Source organism: Astyanax mexicanus, chromosome 8, assembly GCF_023375975.1.
Source record: "Astyanax mexicanus isolate ESR-SI-001 chromosome 8, AstMex3_surface, whole genome shotgun sequence".
In the NCBI taxonomy this organism is placed as follows: Eukaryota; Metazoa; Chordata; class Actinopteri; order Characiformes; family Acestrorhamphidae; genus Astyanax; species Astyanax mexicanus.
The window spans coordinates 19298647-19322560 of record NC_064415.1 but is presented as its reverse complement, the minus strand read 5'-3'; the positions used below and the strand labels follow the sequence as shown (position 1 = coordinate 19322560).

The 23914-nt window shown below is 38.3% G+C and overlaps 1 protein-coding gene across 1 annotated transcript in view; it reads left to right on the top strand.

The window, feature by feature from the left end:
- Window positions 1-23183, top strand: part of col4a5 (collagen, type IV, alpha 5 (Alport syndrome)) — a 60948-nt gene extending 37765 nt beyond the window's left edge. The window contains exons 14-49 of the mRNA XM_015603984.3: window positions 1090-1143; window positions 1374-1430; window positions 1525-1569; window positions 1691-1744; window positions 1904-1945; window positions 2375-2468; window positions 2887-2922; window positions 3471-3719; window positions 3817-3906; window positions 4163-4233; window positions 4458-4649; window positions 6409-6577; window positions 6767-6859; window positions 7123-7325; window positions 7442-7592; window positions 7742-7855; window positions 8435-8602; window positions 8738-8827; window positions 8913-9059; window positions 9251-9349; window positions 9466-9555; window positions 9644-9783; window positions 9903-10029; window positions 10261-10440; window positions 10809-10859; window positions 11002-11187; window positions 15212-15345; window positions 15788-15860; window positions 15952-16023; window positions 16112-16240; window positions 16338-16436; window positions 16597-16809; window positions 18340-18517; window positions 18674-18788; window positions 20536-20708; window positions 21549-23183. Coding sequence (XP_015459470.3) covers window positions 1090-1143; window positions 1374-1430; window positions 1525-1569; window positions 1691-1744; window positions 1904-1945; window positions 2375-2468; window positions 2887-2922; window positions 3471-3719; window positions 3817-3906; window positions 4163-4233; window positions 4458-4649; window positions 6409-6577; window positions 6767-6859; window positions 7123-7325; window positions 7442-7592; window positions 7742-7855; window positions 8435-8602; window positions 8738-8827; window positions 8913-9059; window positions 9251-9349; window positions 9466-9555; window positions 9644-9783; window positions 9903-10029; window positions 10261-10440; window positions 10809-10859; window positions 11002-11187; window positions 15212-15345; window positions 15788-15860; window positions 15952-16023; window positions 16112-16240; window positions 16338-16436; window positions 16597-16809; window positions 18340-18517; window positions 18674-18788; window positions 20536-20708; window positions 21549-21633 — 4263 coding nt within the window. The 3' untranslated portion in view covers window positions 21634-23183. The remainder of the gene's footprint in view (window positions 1-1089; window positions 1144-1373; window positions 1431-1524; window positions 1570-1690; window positions 1745-1903; window positions 1946-2374; window positions 2469-2886; window positions 2923-3470; window positions 3720-3816; window positions 3907-4162; window positions 4234-4457; window positions 4650-6408; window positions 6578-6766; window positions 6860-7122; window positions 7326-7441; window positions 7593-7741; window positions 7856-8434; window positions 8603-8737; window positions 8828-8912; window positions 9060-9250; window positions 9350-9465; window positions 9556-9643; window positions 9784-9902; window positions 10030-10260; window positions 10441-10808; window positions 10860-11001; window positions 11188-15211; window positions 15346-15787; window positions 15861-15951; window positions 16024-16111; window positions 16241-16337; window positions 16437-16596; window positions 16810-18339; window positions 18518-18673; window positions 18789-20535; window positions 20709-21548) is intronic.
- Window positions 23184-23914: the final 731 nt, after the last annotated feature.

Here is a 23914-nt window from a genome sequence, read left to right as displayed (position 1 = left end):
TAGCATAGTGGGTTAAAACACTCGGCTAGGCAAGTACACCATGTTACTCCAACAAGAGTCCTTGGGAAGACTCTGAACACTTCATGGATGAAATATAAGGCCAAATAAAACATGTTTTTTTAAGATATACACCAAAAGAAAAATGGTTTATATATGGTTAATCTTTGGAAGGTTAATTATGAAATTATGACATGGTTTTCAGGAGGAAACTTCTGGTGTTTTTTTATCAATTAAGATAGCAGTGATGTTTCTTTAATAGCAGCAATGTAAAGACGTGTTAGACGATCATAGACAGCACATTTCCCTCATTTACTTATCATCTGCTCTAAATCTCTAAAAGAAGTGATGAAAGGTGTGGCACCGTTTTGCGCCGGGCTAGTTTTTAACTGGGCTATGAACTGTATGGTCTGAAAATCAGGGTTTGTATAACCATAAAAAAACTAATGTCATGGAATTTGACAATAGCCATTTCCAGGCCTGGATAAGTTTTGGAAAAATAAAAATACCCAGAAAGTTTAAGAAAAGTCATGAAAATTTTCTACAAATCTGTGTTTCCGTCTATTGCTGAGAAAATCTATTTTGTGCTAACAAATACATCAGCTCAGAGTTAATTCAGTAATTAACCCTACACAATGAAGCTCTCAGGATCTGACACACATTCTATTATTAAACATTGTGTGTCAGATTCATTTTAGACCTACTATAATCAATTTCGACTTTTCAAATTGTTGTCCATGTTTTTACTGATGTTTTAAAAATCGTATGGTAATGAAAATTTGCCATGAAGGCATGGAAAAGTCATGCAAAAATCATGTACATTTATGGGTTAAAATGTATCAACCCTGGAAATGATGCCTTTGCTGTTTCTGGCATCTGCTGGATATACCTCCTGGTTGTGTTCTGATATTGGACCACCAGATGGCCCCACAGCAAAATCTATGCATTTTTGTACTTGAGCCACCAGGTGGCAACAGTAATAGCATCTCATACCTGTGAATGTATTATAAAGCCTAGAAGTCCTTATTTATAAATCATTGCCGTTTTTGTCTCTTTTTTAAATTTAACACTGCTTTTTAAATTCAATTTTAGGGTGATCGTGGCCAACCTGGACCACCAGGATTTGCTGGCCTTCCTGGACCATCTGTACGTAATCTGTCCTTTCCCAAAACATTTACAGTACCAAGGTTGGGTACATGCATGTGTAGAGGTCACACATTTTAATTTGCCTAAGAAGTCTGAAAATCATAGTTTTTGTAAAATACAAGCATTTTAATTATTATATTATGAGATCATTAAATGTTTTGCTTAATGTTTTTGGAAGATTTACTGCAGATGAATAACATAGCTCTAATGATGCTGGGTTTGATTGACAGGGTCCATCTGGCGGTCAGAAAGGAGAGAAAGGAGAGCAAGGAGAACCTGGAAAGAGGGTGAGAGATAAAATACAGCAAAAATGTGCTTTTGAATTTTGGGGCATTATGTAAACTGTGTTTACTGACCTTGTTACACTTGTTATTTTTATAGGGCAAGCCTGGGAAAGATGGGGACCCTGGTCCTCCAGGAATTCCGGTGAGTGAGATTTCTGTCTTCAGTTTGAGATAATACAGCATTGCCACATGATCACACTGTGGGTCATGACCCGCAACTCTCCTGTAGGCTAATGGATTTAACTTGTGTGTTTTTTGCTCAGGGTATTAAAGGAGATACTGGTTTACCTGGCATTTCAGGAAGAGATGGTGAAAGAGTAAGATCATGCAGGGTCACACTGCTGTTTCTTTCTTACTGATTGCTGTTGTAATTATTACATTTTTGGATTTTTGATGTTTTCAACTTTATATTGTAAGGTAATTATCTTGATGATGCTAGATCTTTAGATAAAATACTGACCTCTGCTTTTTCTTAGGGTGATAAAGGTGAGCGAGGACTTCCTGGACCTCCAGGCGTGGTATGTCATTGATGTTCTATAACATTTTTAAACATGTTGGTTAACCTTATTCTTTCAGGTCTTATTGAAAGATATATTTGATTAGACCTGTCATAAAAAACAACAATTTTGGATGATATAATGTCCCAGACGTAATAAAATATTATTTTAATTTTAAGACCATTTTATAATAATGCAATTGCATTATAATAAAGAGTGACAAACTTTTCATTTTTACATGAATATATCCTAAATAAATATAACATACATTTTTAACAGGCAACATATCTGCCTTATCACATTAATCGATTTACTTTGCTAGATAAACAAAATAAGAAACATCTAGTTCAGCAAAAATTATTGAGATCATGTCTAAATATTGTACAATAACGCAATTTCATAGGCCTAAATTTTGATCACACTTCATCTCTTGTCTAATACCTTGTTCAGGTGCTTGGAGATTTGAATGGGGGAAGAGAAGGACCGAAAGGAGATCAAGGTTTCCCTGGATCACCTGGAAGGAAAGGAGAAAGAGGACCACAAGGTACAGATTGGATACCCTTAACTGTCATGGTGTGAATGTGTGTATCCTGATGTGGATTGATGGTTGACGGTTGTTTCTGGTTAAACTTTATGATTATAGCACTACAGCAGTACATACTTCCGTTTGTAATCTGTCTGAGCCAGTGAACACACACCCGCACTATTGACTGTGGGCAGTGAGCACATACACCTGGAGCAGTGGGCAGCCAGCTTAGTGCCAGGGGAGTGGATGTCACTGCACCCTGCTTGCACCCTGCTGGCAACCTTCCAGGCCCAAAGCCTGTTTCTCATATTAGGAGACAAATAGGGTGAAAACTAGGCAGCCAAAATCTCTTTAAAAAATTGATGCTTAAGTTACCAGTACGAGGAGTGTATGAGGAGTTTCTAACATGCATTTATTTTTCTTTGGCAACTTCCAGGTAGCACAGGACCACCAGGTCAGCCAGGTCTTCCTGGTAAGTGGCAAACTACTGCATGATGATAAGAAAGCAGGGTGTTTGTTAAAAGCAAAAAATAATAATCTTAAAAAGATTACTGTTACTTAAATTCATCTCTCAAAGTTTTTAGACAGTAAGTGAAGTTTTGGTTTTATATTTGCACATTGCATTTTACAGTTTCCATATTCTATACACAATTTAGCTTGATGATTTAGCATCCGACTGAACTAATTGGAACCAACGATCACTTTTTTTTGTTATTGTTTGTTTTTAGTTGGCATTATTGTATATAGAACTGTTATTTTAGGAAAACTGCTTGGATAATCCCCTTTTTGCACTGGACCCTTTATAAACCTATTATCGTTGTGTGCTTTTTGCTATTTCGTTATTTTAAAAGTGGCCTACATTTAAATTCCCTATAAGAAATTTTTTTTACAGAAGATATTAATGCAGTTACAAAATTCACTCATTTTGTACCATGATGTACTGAATATGTATTGCAGCATAATATGTTATGTATTATATATGTATATTTTGTTTAAATTTAAAATATGTTTATGTCACAGCAATTGGAAATCCTGGTAGGCTTGGCCCCCCTGGTTTCCCAGGAGAGAGAGGACAGAAAGGAGATGAGGGACAGCCCGGAGTATCTTTGCCAGGTCCACCTGGAAGACCTGGTTTGCCAGGCTTGCAGGGACAACCGGGACCTCCTGGACCCCCAGGACTATCCAGTGGCGAGCCCTGCACCAGTGGTTCACCTGGCCTTCCAGGCCTCCAAGGGGACCGTGGTTTCCCAGGGGAGAGTGGTCAGAAAGGTGGGCAGCACTTCATCAGAGTAACAGAAATGTCAAGTTAAATGTGTTCAAGTTAAAGTTAAGAGTTTCACTACTCACCTCTTTTTTTATCATTTAGGTAACAAAGGAGACACGTGTACAAATTGTTTTTCAAATGGAAATCCCATCCCAGGACCACAGGGTCCTCCTGGAATCCCTGGACGACCAGGTAAGAATTTATTCATGAAGGAATATATGCTAAAGCCATGACGCTGTGCTATTCTGGATAATCTGGTTTTAAAATGACCCCTTATTGTACGTGTTAACATCATGTAGGTTTTGTAAACAGCTGTGCATGACACTTGGATGTGTTGGCAGATTTGCAAATGCAGAAGTGAATTTAGCCTATATTTATAAACCAATAAGAAGTGGTTTAAAGCTGAGGCTTTTCGAGCAAACTGAATGTTTTGTTGTGTTTGTCACAGGTGATCCTGGTTTTCCTGGTACTAAAGGAGACAGAGGGTTCCCGGGCAGCCCAGGGCCTCTGGGGCCACCAGTGAGTGTCTTCTAACTCAGCATCTTACGTGCCAGTCTTCTAGACAGGGATTAAGCCTGGTCGTAAACTACATTATCCTTTTAACTGAAAATCTCTATTTAAAATGCTGTATAGTCCATGACTAGACTTGATCCCTGCCAGCGTTACTACCCCTATATCATTAAACTATTAAACTGTCCAAAGAAGCTGCTACAGGTCTTCAAAAGCCCGTGTTTATTCCCTAGGGTTTACCAGGAGCGCAGGGTTTACCTGGAGACCCTGGAGAGAAGGGTGATCCTGGTGATGCAATCCAGCGTGACGGTATGAAGGGACAGAAAGGCGATTCAGGCTTCCCAGGATCTCCAGGTCTGCCTGGGCCTCAAGGACGGCCTGGTCGGGATGGAGAGCCAGGACTACCTGGTCCCAAAGGAGCACCTGTGAGTATCTGTGCTTATTGTTGGTTATGCATCTGATAACAAATAATATAAATAAACAAAATATATATTCGGGCCATTCCACCAAATGGGTGCCATTTGCTTGTTGTAACTCTTTTATCTTTTGTCAACTCTGAATCTAATAACACATGTATTTAATTATTTAAAACATGTATTGGTTAATCTCAGGCAGTTTACCTAATTTTTTACAAGGTTTCTAAGCCGAAAGATGGTTACAAAACCAATGTGACATTTAAAAGCATGTTTAAAAGCAAGTCCACTAATTCCTTTGATTTTCTCGCAAGAAAATCTTTATTTTAAAGAAATGGATGGATGGATGCATGATCAAATAATTGATATTTATGACAAATGACATTCCTGTTACTGGAACTCACTCCTGTTACTGGAACTCACCCCTGTTACTGGCACTAATTCCTGTTACTTCTTATGTTTTGATTAACAGGAATTAAAGTAACAGGAATGAGTTTTGAGAATTATCAAAAACATGAAAAAAATAGCTAAATGGCAGCTATGCTAATAAGATGAGCACACAGAGCCCATTCTAGTGATTTTCCAAAATTTGTATTTTAAAAATAAACAAGATCTAAGAATTAAAGTAACAGGACTGAGTGTTGAGATTGAGCTACTCAGTCATCGTTACAATAAGATCAAATATACAGAAAAACAAATGTGAGAACCTACTTTTGTTCTTCAGAAGAACAAACTGATGTCACTTCCTGTTGTAGATCTGACTTATTCTGTTCCAGATTGTTCAGATGGGGTAATGTTTTACAGTAACAGGAATGAGTGAAACCAAGGGACACAACTAAAATGTGTATTTTAGATTAAATATTATGGATTTATTAGGGAAAAAAATTAAGCATAGATTGGATTTGGATCACACAACAAGCAAAATTTAATAATTATATTTCATGGTAAAGTTTATAGTTAGAGAGTGGGGACAGGTAACAAGTCGTTTTTTTTATTACAATTTTTAATCTTACTTTTGCAATTAGGTCAATGTACAAGACACTACGCTTCATAATAGATAGCATTTATAAATGCCACCCATTTGGTGGAATGGCCCATATATAATATATTTATATATAATATAAAAAACATCTTAAACATGTCTTATGACATGCGTGTGGGCTTTCTTTATTAAATGTTCAGGTGATTTATACAGAGTTGTTTGTCTGTTCAAAAGGACAGTTCTTGCCAGAAGCCGCCAGTCACAATCATTACCACCTCCCACTGCACTGTCTGCATTACTGGGTGGTAATGTCTACTATAAAGTTTTCTCAGTACCCACATGTGGAATGTCTGTGCAACTTTGGAAATGTGATGCTCGCTCCAACTCTGATACCTCACATTACTTTGCCATAAGCATGCTTATCATTGTTTAGCTTCGCTCACAAGGTAACACCTCACAAATTATACAATATTAAGCTTTACCAAGCATTTCCCTGAGGTAGTATTTCTGATGTGATGAAGCTATAAAACATAGCATATACTCTCTTGTCCTGCAAGTAGAGATAAGAGAATTTGACCAACATCTTAATAGGAAGAATCAATTTGATTGGCCTGCAATCCAGCCAACCACAAACAGTTGTTTTCAATTTCATATAGAGGCAGGTAATGGTTCAAATTATTGGTACAGCAAAATATTTTTTTTTTTTCAACTTTAATAGGAATGCAAGAACATCTTGCATCTTAATATGTTATTGTTCTATATATCATTTCACTCGCTTTTCCCTATCAGGGTTCCCTACAGTTGAAGGGTGAAAGAGGTCCCCCGGGTGAGCCCGGTCCTTTGGGTTCTCCAGGAGACAGAGGACCCCCTGGTGCCCCTGGATTTGGACCACAGGGACCACCTGGACAAAAAGGAATCCAGGGCGTGTCAGGAAGGTCAGGAGATCCTGGACTACCAGGTAAGATAAGATGCTAAACTCATTTAAGAGGTTAGATCTGTAAGTACAGTTCATGTTACTTCATCGCATCACTACAAAATATTATATTGCTTATAGTTGTCTGGTTCTTATATAGTTTTCTATTGTCACAAAGAAATAATTTTTGAAGATAATTTTTAATGATCTTTAAATGGTTCTGTCATCTTATAGGTCAGAAAGGTGAACCGGGCCAGTCTTTCTCTGAAAAAGGTGCAACCGGACCCCCAGGACGTGATGGAGACCCTGGTCCACCAGGAAGTCCAGGTAAATGAAATAAAATCTGGTTACGGATTTAAGATTCTTCACAAAATTGTTATTACCATATTCCATTTTAAACAGCTGAATGTGTGACGCTGAATGTGTGAAGATGTGATGATTGTAGACACAAAGACGGTCTTTTAGAGTCATGTCTAAGAAACTGTAGATTCCAATTCATAACTGTACAAATGTACATATTTATATTTAATTTGATTTCAAATATTCCTGGATGTTTATGCTAACTGGATAACACGTCTTTGCTTATATAGGAAACCCAGGTCTTTCTGGACAGCCAGGTTTTCCAGGATTACCTGGAACAAAAGGAGAACCTGGTCTTCCAGGTATTGGCTTGCCAGGACCACCAGGTACTAAAGGATACCAAGGAATTCCTGGAAATCCTGGTAGCCCTGGGCTTCCCGGTCCACCAGGTGTGGATGGACTACCCGGTCAGCCTGGAATAAATGGACTAAAGGTAAGCATTTTTGACGAAAAGAAAAAATAGACATATTGCTCTACAGTAAATAACATGCAGAACTACGAAAATAAAAACACAATTTACTACCATATTTAATGTGTGTGTGTCCTCAGGGAGAACCTGGCTTTGGTGTTCCTGGCCCTCAGGGGCCCCCAGGTTTACAAGGCAGTAAAGGCCTACCCGGACCCAAAGGTGACCCTGGTTTCCCCGGGGGCCCTGGGAGCCCTGGCCGACCAGGTGCTGATGGTCTTCCTGGAGCCAAAGGTATGAGGCAGAATCATCTGAAACTGAACATATAACTAGATTTAATGTGGATGTAAAATGCAGTGTAGAGCATTATGTATGTCTCGTAGAAAACATATAAACAGTAAAACACATATAGCTTTATTGATGTCATTACCTCTTTGTCGCAGGTGACCTTGGTCGTCCTGGTGCACAGGGCCCCCCAGGCCCTCCAGGCCAACCTGCTTATGGTACACAGGGAATTCCAGGACTCCCTGGACCTCCTGGCCCTATTGGCCCTCCTGGTAAGTGCATCAGCAGATACTTCAAATACAGAACTGGTGCATGATATTATGCCACTCACAGAGAAACATAATTGTACAACCTCTGGCATGCCTGCAACATTAATACCAACACACAGTGCTTAACATTAGCATAAAAAAACAACAAAAAATAAAAAATAGCTGCTTAGGAAACGTCTCAGCCGCAATATAGACCTAATACACCATTAATCCTGGAAAAACATTTAAGGCACAGTGTAGAGTTGTCGTAGCAGCAGGTTTGAAAAAAAAATTAAGACACAATATAAAGTCGTCTTAGCAGCAGACCTGGGAATACATCCATTCCACAGCATACAGTCACTTCAATAGTGGACCTGGAATAACATGTGGGCAATATTGAGTTGAGTTGTTAACAGTTCACGACAGGAGAGCCAAGAAGCTCAGACCAACCCTGTACAGTACACTTCTTATTTATTTCACATGATTAACATTTACTAATAGGATAGCTTAATTAGCTATTTATCAAATGAGATTATATACATTTATGTGAGTATACTTACATGTATGTATGTTTATACATGGGTTTCTTCTTCTCCATTACAGGCTTTCCTGGTGTCAACGGTCAGAAAGGAGATAGTGGCCCTCCAGGTGTGGGTGTCCCAGGCTTTCCTGGCGACCAAGGACCTCCAGGTATACCTGGAGCAAGTGGTCCCCCTGGGCCCCCTGGAAACCCTGGCATTACTGGCCAAGATGGACTACCTGGACTCCCTGGTAATATAAAAATGGGCAAAACACCAGCTGTCTGAAAATGTTCCTTACTTTTTTTTATTTGATTGTTTTTGTTGAAATGTATGTTGCTAATTTTGCTCTGAACTCTCCCTGTCAATCTGTAACCTGTAACAAAAGGACAAAAAGGAGATATGGGTGTAATGGGTGCTCCAGGTCCTTCTGGTGTCCCTGGCAGCCCTGGTGTCCCAGGATTTCCTGGACCAAAAGGTTTGTTTTGTTTTATTGACAATATCATAAAGAACAAATTTCAAAATCTACCTCTGGTCCACTTATGACTTTTCTATCTTTTAAGGTGACGATGGCCTCATAGGGCGACCAGGCAACGCAGGTTCAGAAGGCGTGAAAGGAAGCAAAGGTGAACCAGGTTTACCAGGCCCACCTGGCCTCAGCATTCCCCCTGCAATGCTAAAAGGAGCGAAGGGAGACACAGGACCTCCAGGTTGGTGCCACACCAAGGTTTTAAGACTTAACACACCTGTTTTTCTCAAAACATTTCAAATCATTTGAAACACATTCTTATGATACTGTCCTTTGAGGTACTGTATGTTTTTTCTTCATATAAGGTGAAAAATTAGATGTAAGATTATAATTATTGGTTTCTCTTTCTCCCTCTTTTTTCACTTTTTGTAGGTCTTAGTGGTCTTCCAGGTGCGAAAGGTATTTCTGGTGTCCCCGGAGACCCGGGACCCCCTGGATTCGATGGACGGCCTGGTTCACCTGGACCCCCAGGTAACCCATACCTTTACTTACCTTGTGGAACCTCTTACTGCTGCACTGCTGCTGGAGTCCAGGTTATTATGTAATATTTAAGCAAGTAATCAAAAAAACATCTGCTTGAACCATAGGCCCCAAAGGAGACCCGGGAATCCCAGGAGGACAAGGTGCCCCCGGTTCTCCTGGACTAAAAGGCAGTATGGGAGAGATGGGACTCCCTGGTAAGATGTGGCACAGTTATTTCTGTGAAGTAAAATAAGAAGTTATGAAATTGTGAACTCATACTAAATTACTTCTTTTGTGCGACAGGCCCTGCTGGACTTAAAGGAACCCCTGGTCTATCTGGGCAGCCTGGACAACCTGGATCTCCAGGAGCTCCAGGGTTCCCTGGTGTAAAGGGAGAGCCTGGCACTCCAGGATTTGGACCACAAGGGCTTCCAGGGCCTAAGGTAACATTATTGCATATGTGTTGAATTTGGTCCGTAGTGTTAAGAATTGGAATCTTTCGTTTTTAAGAATTGTTTTCTTATGGTCAGAGTTGTCATGTAATGTTACCCTTGTTAAACAGGGTGATCCTGGCTCTCCTGGTTATCCTGGTACCCCAGGGCAAAAAGGTCTTTCAGGATCCCCAGGTCTTCCAGGATTACCTGGTAATTCTGGACCAAAGGGTGACCCCGGCATCCCAGGATTTCAAGGTACAGTAGAGTTAAAACATCTTCTGTCTTGTCCTTTGATTTAATCCACAAATATACATTTTCCCAAAATATACAGAGGATCAAATGATCCATCACTGCACTGGTTAGATTTGTAATGAGCTGTTTAATCACTCTGATGATTGATTAAGAATATGTAGTTTTTTCCACTTTGACAGAATAGTTTTATATGAATTATGTAAATAAAATTCTGATTCTGCTGTTTGGCTTTAGGTACACCTGGTAGTCCTGGTCCTAAAGGCATAGATGGAGCCCCTGGTGCCCCTGGCCTGAATGGAGCACCCGGTAGGCCGGGAGAGCCTGGCTCCCCTGGCTCACCTGGTTTCCCTGGAGAGAAGGGTCAAGCTGGTCGTGATGGTATTCCAGGACCTGCAGGAGTGAAGGGAGACCCAGGTAAGTTTGATAATGCAAGAGATGTATTACTGTAAGTTAAAGATGAAGACGTAGGCCCACAAAATGCTCTCTGAAATATGAAATGACAAAATAATTATGATATCACTTTACTATATACATCTGTGTGTTTGTATGTGTGTCTTAGATTGATCTAGACTTTTAGATTGCCCCATTAAAATTAAAATTATAATTGAAATGTTTGCTTTAGGTATACTAATGCTTGTGCACATGAATATTTCTGGTCATTCTGGACTAAATACTTTTTCATAAGTATATTGCACTGTTTAGTTTTAGCTCCTGTAAACCACTAGGACCTCGCAGAGGGATCCCCCATGATCTAATGCCAATTTTGTTCTTTTTCTTCATAGGTCCTCCTGGTATTGGAGGTACAGGTCCTCCTGGTTTCCCAGGGTTGCCAGGTAAAGTGCTTTAAAGTAACAAACAGATTTTATATGATATACTGCATATATAATATATAAATATATTTTTTTCTTTAGATTGATGCCAATGAAAAAATATTTATTTATTTATGATGGTTTACTGTATCCTATTTTAATACAGGTCCCAAAGGAGATCCAGGTTCACCTGGCCTACCTGGCGGCCCTGGTTATCCAGGACCGAAGGGTGACCTAGGATTCCCTGGTCCAGCAGGCGGTCCTGGCCTTCAAGGGCCACCCGGTCCTCCTGGTCTACCTATGCAGGGACCTAAAGGTCTCTCAGGTCCTCCTGGTCAACCTGGAAGACCCGGTAAGTTCTTCTGTCATATACTTGATACTTTCCAGAGAACAACCCTGCTTCTTAAAATGTTTTTACTCTATAAATATTTTTATCCGCCCTTTAAAATAATTAGAAAGTGCCATTATTGGCTGGGCCAGGTGTATTTTGATAAGGATGTAAACACAAATTTGCAGGGCGCTAGTTATTTAAAAGCAAGGTTGTTCTCATTATTTGGCTCTGCTGTCTGATTTTTACAAAAGTAATAGCAACTTGCTATTAGTTTAAAAAATATTTAAAACAATGCATCAGCAGTTGCATTATAATTAAGACAATCCAAACAGAATTGTATCAGACAGTAAAGCGATATTCTTAAATGTTTTGTCACATGATTGATTTGCATGGGATGTTGCACAAATCAACACAAAGTGTTTCGCATCCTTGTCACCACCAATAAAACAAACCGAAAGCACAAAATCAAACAGTCCTGCACATGTACACAATGTTATACTCATTTCAGTGCACGCACACCTTTCTGTCACCCTCTGCTCCTCTTCATATAAGTATCTCAAAAGTGTGTGTGTGTGGTACGCCACAAATCAAAGTGTTTTACAGGGCCCAATAAGCATGGGTTGATCCACAGTGTCTGTGTTTTTTTGTGAATTTGTTTTATTCATGTCGGTTACTGTGTTTTATCCATCCGTTCTTCCACCCATATCCCCTCATGTGTCCTCACTCCCTCCCCTCAGCCTCCACAGGGTTCGGTCTCTCTCTGTTGTAATTCTGAATGCAGTCATTTGAAAAGAAGATCACCAATAATGTGAAGTCATCACTTGTTTCATGTGTGTGTGTGTGTGTGTGTGTGATCACCGGCATGGGAAGTGTATTCTGTATGTGCACTTATATATGTTTAAAATGTAAGGCCATCACAGAACTGTCCAATCTGAGCTCTGTAAATAAAAATTAAATTAGATGAATCTATCATTGTACAATTGTGCAATTGAATTGGTTGATTCTAATTAATTGGCTCACACTTTAAACAAATTCCTATAATTAAAATTTACTCAGTACAACTAAACAGTCTCGAAGCAGAGCCCAGATTTGAGTAGTATCTGTGAGGTTAAATTGATGCCCAGATGCATTCTGGGTATGACATGTACCACCTGTTTCCTGTGACATCTCTCCCACCGGATGATGCCTGATGGTGACAGGCCTGACAGGTCAGATTCTTCAGTGTATTAAAAAATAATTTATTTGGGATATTTTTGGATTTTCTTAGGATGTACACTTGATGTTATGTACTAATGTAAACAAGTCATTTTTAGTAATGCTTTGTTTTGTGTTGAAGTTCAAGCAATCATATCATAAATAAGGCTTTATGGCCTGTGTCTAGCCATAATACTCACTGTCCTCTAGTGTTGTTATATACAGAACATGAGCAGAGAATTACTTTGATTCTTGAAGACAATACATTGACCCCGTTTACACCTGTTCACTTCATACATCTTGAGTATCAAGATAAGGCCTGCATATAGCCAAACCAAGTACAAGTGCAAGTGTAAAAATACGTAAAAATACATTTAAATCACTAAAACCATATCAAGAGGTGATCTGAGATGCATCTTAGCCTCATATTATAGCAGTGTAAACAGATCTGTCTCTCTAAAACACAAATATTTTTTATAGTATACCTAAAACACCAGTAATAATTGCATATTTTGACTGAATAGATAAGCATTTGATTACCAGTTGTAAATGTATGGAATTAAAATCTTAGCAGGATACAATCTAGAATCCAGTAACATGAACTGACCAGGTAAACAGGGTCACACAATACTGTACATGACTATTTCTTAACTGACAGCCCATATTTTCTGACATGTGCAGCTTTACCATTGTAGTAGCCGGATCATAACCTTTCCACTATAAGTTAAGCTGTTGTAAAAAACTGAATGAAAGGAAAATTTGTTGAGGGAATCTATCAGTATAATTGCCCTGTTTACTCAGGTCTTGTGTTGTAAATTAGTACCATATTTTTCAGACTATAAGGTGGACTTAAAGTCCATTAATGTTTCCAAAAATTGACAGTGCGCATTATAACCTGGTGCGCCTTATGTATGAATTTTACTAGTCAGGTATTAAGGAGCAGTAAAGCCACTCTGCTGAAGTACAGCTTTATAAGGATGAGTTTTCAGTGAAGTTTCTTCAGCACTATGGCTGGGTGCAGTAACATTAGCATTAGCTGCTAACTGCAGCGCTAGCTCTTCAGTCATTCAGTGGTGAGAATATCAGACTGTAGTCTGCATGTTTACCGTTTTAAAAATAGCTATGTGGGACGAACCGCTAGCTGATATCACCCTGGCTTACTGGATTATTTGCATCTTACTAGAGCTGCGGTTAGCGGCTAATGCTAATGCTGCTGCCCCCAGCCTTAGCGCTGGAAAAACTTCAATGAAAACTCACCCTTAGACAAAATATTGGAAATCTAATCTTACTGTAAGTAAAGGGAAGTGCTTTACTCACCCTGGAGAGAAATCTGTGTAGATTAACATCAAGTGCTTGTTTGACTTTAAAAGAAAATGTTTGTTTTTTTAAGAATTGCAATTTTGTTTATTTAGGCTCTTCCCCAGCTTCCCTATTAGAAGGGTAACATGGCGACACCCTTGCTCACATTTATGTACGCATTCTTACTAGTTGTCCTATAATCTGGTGCGCCTTATAGTCCGAAAACAATGTTAAGACACACTGAGGTGCTTTAAAGGAGTCTTCATTAGTCATTGGAAGGACTCAAGGCCAATTAATGCTTCTGCATTAAATCTATGCCATAGCGTGCACCTACCCTTTGAGTGCCCTACGGCATAGCCTGATGTGCACAAGTGTCCTGTGATGAACCCTTAGGGAAGTGATGGAGTATAGTCACAGCACCCTGTAGCACCTGTGGATGTGCAAGCCCCACTAAGGCCAACAGAGGGAGGCATTAGACTTAGCCAGTTTAAATACATGTGCTTTAATTATATGTGATATATAGCGAGTTTCATAAATCCTCTTAAGAAAAGTGCATCTACTAAAACTTTATGTATATCATGTTGATGTTTGACTGCTTTGTTTGCTCATGTAAAACAGCTCGGTGACTCCGTGGAGGCAAACACAGAAATGAGCATTTGTAGTTTGCAGTTTGTGTTTACCCCCAAGTGACTGAACCTTGCTAATGATACTTTAACAATGTTGCTATCCTAACTTTTGCTCTTGTTTTAAATCTGCATTGTGCTACCGGTCTTCCTCTCTGGAAATTTGGGAACCTGTTGACCTTTGACCCCAATATAGGTCTTCCAGGTTAGATACCTTGGTTTGATGCCCACCTTTATGGTTCTTTGCACTTTTTTCACCTTGGTAATCGTTAAAACACTTACTTTTTTATCACGATAAAGGCTGCGTTTTGGCATGGAAACACACTGTGTTAATGTTGTGAATTGATTTTTTTCAAGGATAAGGTTTATACAGCACTCTTTAACCACAATGTCCAAAAGATCAATCAATATCTGATATAAACATATATATTTACTCACACAAACCACTGCAGATATCTGCAATCAAACACTGAGGTGACGTTTGTATGATTTTGGTACATTATATGTACAAATGTTTGTGGACACCCATTCTAATGACAGCGGTCAGCTCCTTTAAGTTGCACCCATTGCTGACACATATGTTTAAATTCACACACTGCTTGTCTAGAACCTGTAGAGCAGTGGAACTGTGTTCTCTGGAGTGATGGTGCACCAGCATATACTTTTGGGATGAGTTGGGGTGTTGGGAATTAATGCTCTAGATTTAAGCTTTTTCCGTACAGTAAAGACAGTCACTCCAACAAAAGACGGATGAACCTGTTTGATTTCAGATGAAACGAGAACAGGTGTACCAGTACTTTTGTGCATATAATGTATTTTGTTGGCATGCTGTGTGTTTTGGCATTTCTCACATGAGGTTAAATATGTTCAGGAGTGATTTAATAGTGAGCAGATCAACTGACACTACATTTATCTTGCTGCATTTTAAGGTCCTCCTGGCTCAGAGGGTCCCCGTGGAATTCCAGGAAGTGGAGGGCAGAAGGGTGATAAAGGCTTTCCAGGAATACCTGGATCACCTGGCCTGCCTGGAGAGAAGGGAGAAACTGGATTTCCAGGCTCACCGGTGAGCTATAGGATGAGTGTGAAAGAAGAATGGATGAATGTTTAGCGTGGATGAGGTTATGAATGTTATGATGTCTGACCCAGTTAAGCAATACAATGTAGCCGAAGATTATACTGGAATTGATAATAATAATAATAATAATAATATGTAGAAAATATAAAAAGAATAAAAATCTACAGCTCTGGAAAAAATTAAGAGACCTATTTATAGGTATATGTTTAAGTAAAATGAACATTGTTTTGTTCTGTAAACTACGGACAACATTTCTCCCAAATTCCAAAAAATATATATGTATTGTTATTTAGAGCATTTATTTGCAGAAAATGAGAACTGGCTGAAATAACAAAAAAGATGCAGATCATTGATGTAAGCAGTATGATCAGTGGTTAAATAGGTGAGCATGAAATATCCTTAGTGACATTTGCCTTCTCTTTTTGGGCAGGGCTCTTCTGGTGCCCCTGGAGTTCCTGGATTTAAGGGAGACAGTGGTCTTCCAGGCGTTCCTGGATTCCCTGGTCAGTCACATCTAAATTCCTTACAGTTGCTGTAAATTTCCCACTGTATGTCTGCAGGTTGATTTATCTGCTGTATGTCTGTTCACTGCAGGACCTAAAGGTATTTCCGGACCACCTGGATCTTCTGGTCTTCCCGGTGACCCCGGTGACCCCGGTCCTCCAGGTGAGTGCACCATGGTGTTTACTTTGTTTGCCATCATTTTCTTTTATTCAGACGTCTCCTCTCATTTTCTTTGTTCTTTTTTCGTTAGGCCCTCCTGGAAACCCAGGAATAGCTCCAGGGCCCTATGTTGTGAAGGGTGAGCGAGGGCCGCCAGGTCCCCCTGGCCCCCCAGGAGTCCGGGGCCCATTAGGACCACCAGGGTTAAAGGGTCTGTCAGGTCAGTGTGTTACAAACAGCAGCTCAGATCTGTACTGTACTAAGTGTAATATGACTAGTGTTAGACCTCTTTAACTAAACTTACGCTCTTTTCATAGGTCCGCCTGGATCTCCTGGTGAGACTGGTCCTGATGGAATCCCAGGATACAGTGGCCCCCCTGGAAAGAAAGGAGATACAGGACCACCTGGACAGCCAGGTAAATGCTAGATATTATGCAAAGGTTTAGTGCTTGTAGCATGGATCTTTTAAATCAAGTCAATAACAAATAATATAAAGACGCATATTATATAAAAAAAGATTTGTTCCACCTCTTTGCACTCTTCTTCTCACTATCTCCTTGCTGTTACTGTCTTTAGGAGATCGAGGTTTCACAGGTCCTCCTGGTGCAGATGGTCCTCAGGGTATACCAGGCTCCCCAGGTCTAGGCTCGGCAGCACATGGCTTTTTGATCACACGTCACAGCCAGACTACAGAGGTACCGAGATGCCCGTATGGCACCACAAGCATCTATGATGGCTATTCTCTTCTGTATGTGCAGGGCAACGAGAGGGCCCACGGCCAGGATCTAGGTGAGAGAACTTGAAAGTCATTATTTGTTAGGCATAACAGTTTTGTTTAATGTGAACGTGAACCATGAACTTGCTAGGTGTCTCAATGTTTCTACTGATATCTTTATATCTACGTGAGAATACAGAACAGAAATACAGTTAAAACTAATTTACTGAATCTGTCAGACCTTTTTTCTCATTGTCAACAAAACAGATTAAATTTGGAAGACTGTATTTAACCCTTCTATTATGTTTATAATAGAACATGTGCATGTTTAACCCTTGTGTGGTGTTCATATTTTTGTTACTCGTTTACTTTGTTACTTGTATTTAATTCAGCAAAATTAAGCAATTCTACATTAAAATGCTTTACACATGCTTGCTTCACCTAAATTGCAAGCAATATAAACAGCTTACATGGTTAATATTTGCCCTTTACCTTTCTTATGTAACATTTCTTTTAAAAAATGCTACTCTTTTTTTTATTAGTTTCTTTTAATAAAATGTAAAAGAAAATGAATTAAACTCAAGATATGAGTAGAAAATTAGTTTAGTTTCAAATTTACAAATGAAGCAATGTTTATTAGCCCTTGGCCAAAAATACTGTATGTAATATAAATGTGTGTGTGGGGGGGGGCGGGGCGGGGGGGGGGGGGGGTACAGTGTGTGTTTATCAAAAATGTGTTTTGATATATGTTTTTCACAAAAAATGAGCCAATGCCAATGAGTTTGAGTTAGAAAAAATATTTTTTTAGTATAATTTGATGAAAAATGAAAACGGGTCCCACAGACCCGAACACCACACAAGGTGTTAATTATCCAAAAGATATCGGGAACCCAAAAAAATCCATGTACAAGCCATGTAAATATTTTGCTAATGATTCTATCAATATTTATTGCAGTGGTGTTCCTTACTTTATTAGGTAATGGTTTAATTATGATAATTCACTTATTTTCATTCAAAAAATGTTTTTAATGTTTCAGTACTTTATTACTTAAAAGACCAAAATATAAAACAATAGTTTTACATCACATTAAAACATAACATTTTGTTTTAGTTTTAGTTTTTGCAGGGGGTGGTTGCAAATATGTGAGATGAACCATTTTTGTATTATATGTTGATTAAACTAATTTAGGCAAGCAGAACTATTTTTCTATTCTAGATCTTTTAGAACTTTAAAACAGGTAAAATTGACCCAGAACATAACAGGAGGGTTAAAGTATACAAGAATATAAAAGTATATAAAAGTTCTTACAAATTTCCTGAGTGACTATTAGTCAGTTTGAAACAAGACATAGAGCAAACAAATCCACCACGACAAACACACAAATCAACCAGTTTGACACAGTAAGAGGCAGAAGACAAAGAGTTTCAAAAATGTGCTGTATTATCACAAAGATATCAATAGAAACATCAGGAAACATCAAACTGCCACTGAGTTCATTGTAAAAGTACTTTGATGTATGCTATTACATCTTTCTTTACACAGAAATACATAAATATGTCTCACACTGTCCCTTATTTTCTGCATCTGTCATCACCTTTCTCAGGTACTGCGGGAAGTTGTCTGAAACGTTTCAGCACCATGCCTTTCATGTTCTGCAACATCAACAACGTGTGTAATTTCGCCTCGCGAAACGACTATTCCTATTGGCTGTCCACTCCTCAGGCTATGCCCATGAGCATGGCCCCCATTAAAGGCGAAGCCATTAAACCCTTCATCAGCAGGTAGAGTGACAGACACAATGACAAACATACTGATACAGTTACAGATACAAAGTTAGAGTTCTTAAGTGAAGTTATATTGGGTACTGTTAAGGATGTACCTATATCCTTTTGTGATTGTGTGTTTTTATGTGTGTTTTTATGTGTGTGTGTGTGCAGATGTTCTGTATGTGAAGCACCAGCCATGGTGATTGCAATACATAGTCAGACCATCCAGGTGCCAAACTGTCCAGAAAACTGGGAAGATCTGTGGATTGGCTACTCCTTCATGATGGTATGCTTACTTAATGCTTATTTAATGGCTTCACTCAGCAAGTTACTCAAAGCAGCCTTATGTATCAACTATACCTTAAAATAACAGATTCATCATGAGGTTGAATTTAAAGGTTGATTTAAAATCTGTACTATGTGTAACTCATATACGTGTATATGTAAGACTGTATAATGCTGCTTAACCCAAGTCATATCCATGCAAAATCCTATAATAATATTTTGCTAAGACAGTTTCTTATATGGTTCTTTATCAACAAATGCATGTTATTCTTAGCTGTCCACAAGAGGGAGCTCAAAGCATGTTTGCGTTGACAGCAGTGATGCAATTACACACTCCCTGACTGCAGGGGGAGCCGAAGGGCAAAAACAAATGATATATTATTGATTATATTGCTATTAAATATTATATAAATTTATAGACCGTTTCAATGAGGAAAACAATAACAAAGCTACTGCGCATGTCTGTTCCTTCGACACTTCCGGTGGCGCTATTTTTAAGTATATAGCTGTCAAAATGAGAGCGCATATTTCGCAAATCCCCCGAAAACAGAGCAAACATATGGTCAGAAATTAGTAAAAAGTGATCAAACCTCTTTTCCTGATCCTTTTGATAAGGATTTAAGAGGGAAGTTTTTTTTTCCTCTGATTTAAAACGCTTCCCAGATGTGATCACTACCTTGTTGAAAATGAGGCAGTGAAAGCGTACTGCAGTTTGGGAGCATATAATTACTTTCTCAGTGGAAAAGTTGGGAATATTTGTTCCTGTAGTAGAGAAGCATCGCTATAGTGTATGGTGAGGTTGGAGCAAGTCAAACGCGATCCAAAACGTACTCTGCATGATTTATAGATAAGGAGGAGGAAGAAGTTGTGAGCAGACACTGTAACTGCACGGCAGGTCAGCAGTGTGAAAAACGAAAGCAGGCGTGTTTACTATGGAGGACCAAAAATGACATAAGTATAAATAAATAAATGTTTAAATAAATAAATGAATAAATAAATAAATGTTGACATAGATAAATGCACATATAAATGAATAAATAAATATAAAAATAAGAAATGTATTTATTAATTAATTTATTTACCTATACAATTATTTGTGCACGTATTTATTTATTTATATATTTATATGTGCATTTATATATATATTTAATAATTTCAACATTAATTTATTTATTCATTTATTTGTTAACATATGTATACATTCATATGTATATTTATTTATACTTTTGGTCCTCCATAGCTTACTTGTTTAAAGAACAATTTGACCTGATTTTCAATGTTTGTGACTCTCAGATTAGGTAAAGTTTGCATTCATGTTAAATTAAAAAGTTACGTCCACTGTTTTGAACGCTGTTTACCGCTGAACGGAAGTGTCCTAGGAACAGCGACGTCACTTCCTACGCTCATGAATATTCCTCTAAAACGGCCTATACAATGTCTTGCTTAGGGCTCAATAGTGACAACTTAGCGAACGCGGTATCAACCCAATAACTTTAAACTTTAAACACTGAGCCCCACTGCCCCTAATTATTAGTTTGAAATGCTGAATTATTCGTCATTTTAAAAATGTGTATCTTGAAAAAAAAATCCTCAAGTTCACTTAGCTGGCCACAGACAGTTACAGGTCAAGTACAGGCCCAAACATTGTGTCCCTTTTCTGTTGTGTGGAAGTGCTAAATAAGAGTTAGTCTGATTTAAAATATATATAAAATAAAATAAAATATATCTTTCTCTTTTTCTCTGTTCAGCACACTAGTGCTGGTGCAGAGGGCTCTGGTCAGGCTCTGGCCTCTCCTGGTTCCTGTCTGGAAGATTTCCGCTCTGCTCCCTTCATTGAGTGCCATGGCCACGGGACCTGCAACTACTATGGCAACTCCTACAGCTTCTGGCTGGCCACTGTTGACACCAACGAAATGTTCAGGTAGCCAAATAGAATTCCACATAAATAGAGTTTACAGAAAATAATCATACACTTTTATAACATTCAGTGGAAGTCAGTGTAAACTGAATTTATTATCAGTCATTTTGAAGAAATTCTACTGGTCAATTCATCACATTTTCTGACATAATATATAAAATAAATGCTATATTCACATGATGTCAATAAATTATCAATGGCAGAAGAGTAGATACAGGCTTTTTCCATCAGAGGAACAATATATAAGTTGAAGTGAGATGTGTAGCTGTTTGTGTGCTGCCATTCATACATCTTGTCAATGATTGGCAATGAAACAATGCTCAGAAATCAGCTTACAAAGTGTTGTAGAATTTATTTATTAATGTTAAAGCATATCCTGCTGCTTGCCATCAGCAGCCGAAGTCTGAGAGAGCACAAATAGCCTTGCTCTCTCTGGGTGGGTAGATTGCACTCTCTCTCCTCTTTGCTTCTAGTGTAATGTTGGTCAGCACAGGTGTTTGTTACTTGATGTATCAGAGCCGTATCACTGCACTTTCCTTTAAGTGCCCTGGCTACCAGGTGATGCTATTTTTGCAGAGTAAGACATTCACATGTATCAGAGGATCAGAGGAGGCACGTGCTGGTCCTACCTAAACAACCTCCAAGTGTTGGGGGTATTATTGATAGGAGGAGTTCATAAGAATGGGGATGGCTAATTTGGACTGAAAAATTGTTAACGCAAGTGCCCCCTGTATTATTAGTAACTTAATAATTGATAAAACGCTGTTATCTATGTTTAAAAGCAAAGCCCTGTGCACTGACTTAATAGCTGACCCGCGCCCTTCTGCTCTCTGCTCCTTTCAGCAAGCCACAGTCAGAGACGCTGAAAGCAGGGAACCTCCAGACGCGTGTGAGCCGCTGTATTGTGTGTATGAAGAGGACGACGTAACATAGCGATGCTAATGCTAATGCTATCGTGGGCCCCTCGCCAGGGATCAGCCATCATCATGGTGGTGACTGCAACAGTTACGTGGAGAAACAGGTGGAATTCCAATGGTGCATTATCTTCAAGTTCAACTCTATGGTGCTACTGTGCAACACAGCAAAAAACTGAAAAATAAATAGTCTTTACTTTTTCTTTTTTTCTAAAGAAGTACCTCAAAAAGGAAAAAAAATCCAGAAAGGTGCCATGACGGATGAGTGATAAAAAGTGAATTTTTTTCCTTTCTTTCATAAGAGATTTTTTCTTTAAAAGAAATTCTTTTCCTCACAAGATTTTTATATTAGTTTGCAAAAAAGAAATAATTTTTTTGGAGGGAAGTGCTCTTTTTTATTTTCTTTCAAGGGTGGAATTGTCTCCATGTTACCAAATCGGCACTTTGAACATCAAAGAGAAAAATGCACTGAACAGTTAGCGAGACTGCGTTTTTTAATGCTTTCATATTTTTTTTTTCCATCACTCTTTTCCTTTTCCCTCTTCTTGGTGGTACTAACACTGAATATCCAAGAATTTCTAACTATAGGCCTTTTATCTGTTTTGTAAGTAATAAAATGTGTATATTGTGTAAAACATCTTTTTAGTGTAAAACATTAAGTGGTACTTTATAATGAATTTCTGGGTTTTTTGGCTCGTGTTCATTCACTTACACCATCACTCACTCCTTCACATGCTAGCTCGCACATTTACTTACACAAATAATTCATTGTACGAAGTAAACATGCTTTGAATTAAACAGTATTTTATTCGTATATATATATATATATATATATATATATATATATATATATTAAGAATATATAAATATATATATATATATATGTAACTTAAGCTTGAAGCTTGAATTGGCTGTGTCAATAAATGAATTCATATTTCATTATCAGGTAACTTTACAAACTACTGATTTTTAGTGGACATCCTTCCTCTTGAAAATCCCCTAAGTTCCAGTTCAGAGGCCCACACTAACTGAGTAACTGAATAATCTAATAAAGCAAACATTAATATTCCAATCCAGCTTGAGCTTTATTTAAATCTAAATTCCTTTTGAAATCAGTAGAGTATTAATAAAACGAGTTTGTTCAGTTTCTACTGGGTCTTATGTCACCATACGCCACAGTGTGGTTTATATTGTACATATGGCGAACAAGAGCATTTGAGAGCCAATGATTCCTGTGACTGTTTTCAAATCGTTTTGAATTTAAGTCATCATAGGGTGCAAGAATGTGTATTTCAAATTCTATTTTTTATGTTTATTATCCAGAAGTTGTTATAAACTTTTAAGAGACTGAAATAAAGAAATCTAAGTCCACATATGTTTGTGTCAACATAAACATTTCTGCAGTATTCATTGTTGCCTTTTATTAAAAACTCTGCAGTATCTGCAAACAGCATGGCCAATAAAGTTTGTATGTGTTGTAATGTGGTAACTTGTAAGCGTTGCATTTTGATTGACTTTCTCTTATTTAGTCGTTTTCACACATGAAAGTCTGAACCAAATCGGATTTGAGGTTCTTGGTTTTGTTATATTGTATATAACTGATCAAAGGTGGGTTTCCTAAAAACTATAAATACGAAGCTTTTGAACACTGCAGTTAATGCAGTAAAGACATATGTTATATCCCTATACCTAACTTGGCGATTGGTGCATTAGAGAGGGGCGTGTTATCAATTCTGCCAGTTGCCTTTCTGGGTGTTGTACTGAATTCTGACTCTCTGCCAGAATCAGCACATGCATTCTTTTTACTTCTGTTATAAATATGATGTTATTTTAAAGTTACAGTAGATGCAGTAATAACCAGCATAAACTGTTGCACCCATACTGCTGTGTGACTTTCCCACACAGTGGGAGTCGTTTTTTGGCACAACACAAATTCTTTTTCCTCTTCTACTATTTAATGGGTGACGACAGCCTGGCTTTTTTACATCTTAGAATTGGTGTAAAAGTCAAACCATCCAAAAAGTGCTTTCTCACTGCAAACAAACTAGACTATGGTTCCACTGATCCAGAACTCTTTTGGTCAGAACATATTCTGGTCCTTAGGTCCGGGCCGTGGTTCACAGCACGTAAATCTTTCTAAAAGATTTAATGAACAAATTACAAACCTAAACTAAACTAAATCAGATTTGGGTTGTGATTTCTCAGGTTCATTTATGGACTTAAAATTACGAACAGATAAGCACCTAAAATGTCCACTAGGCTGCAGGTCAAAACATCAATGTTAGCAAGGCCAGA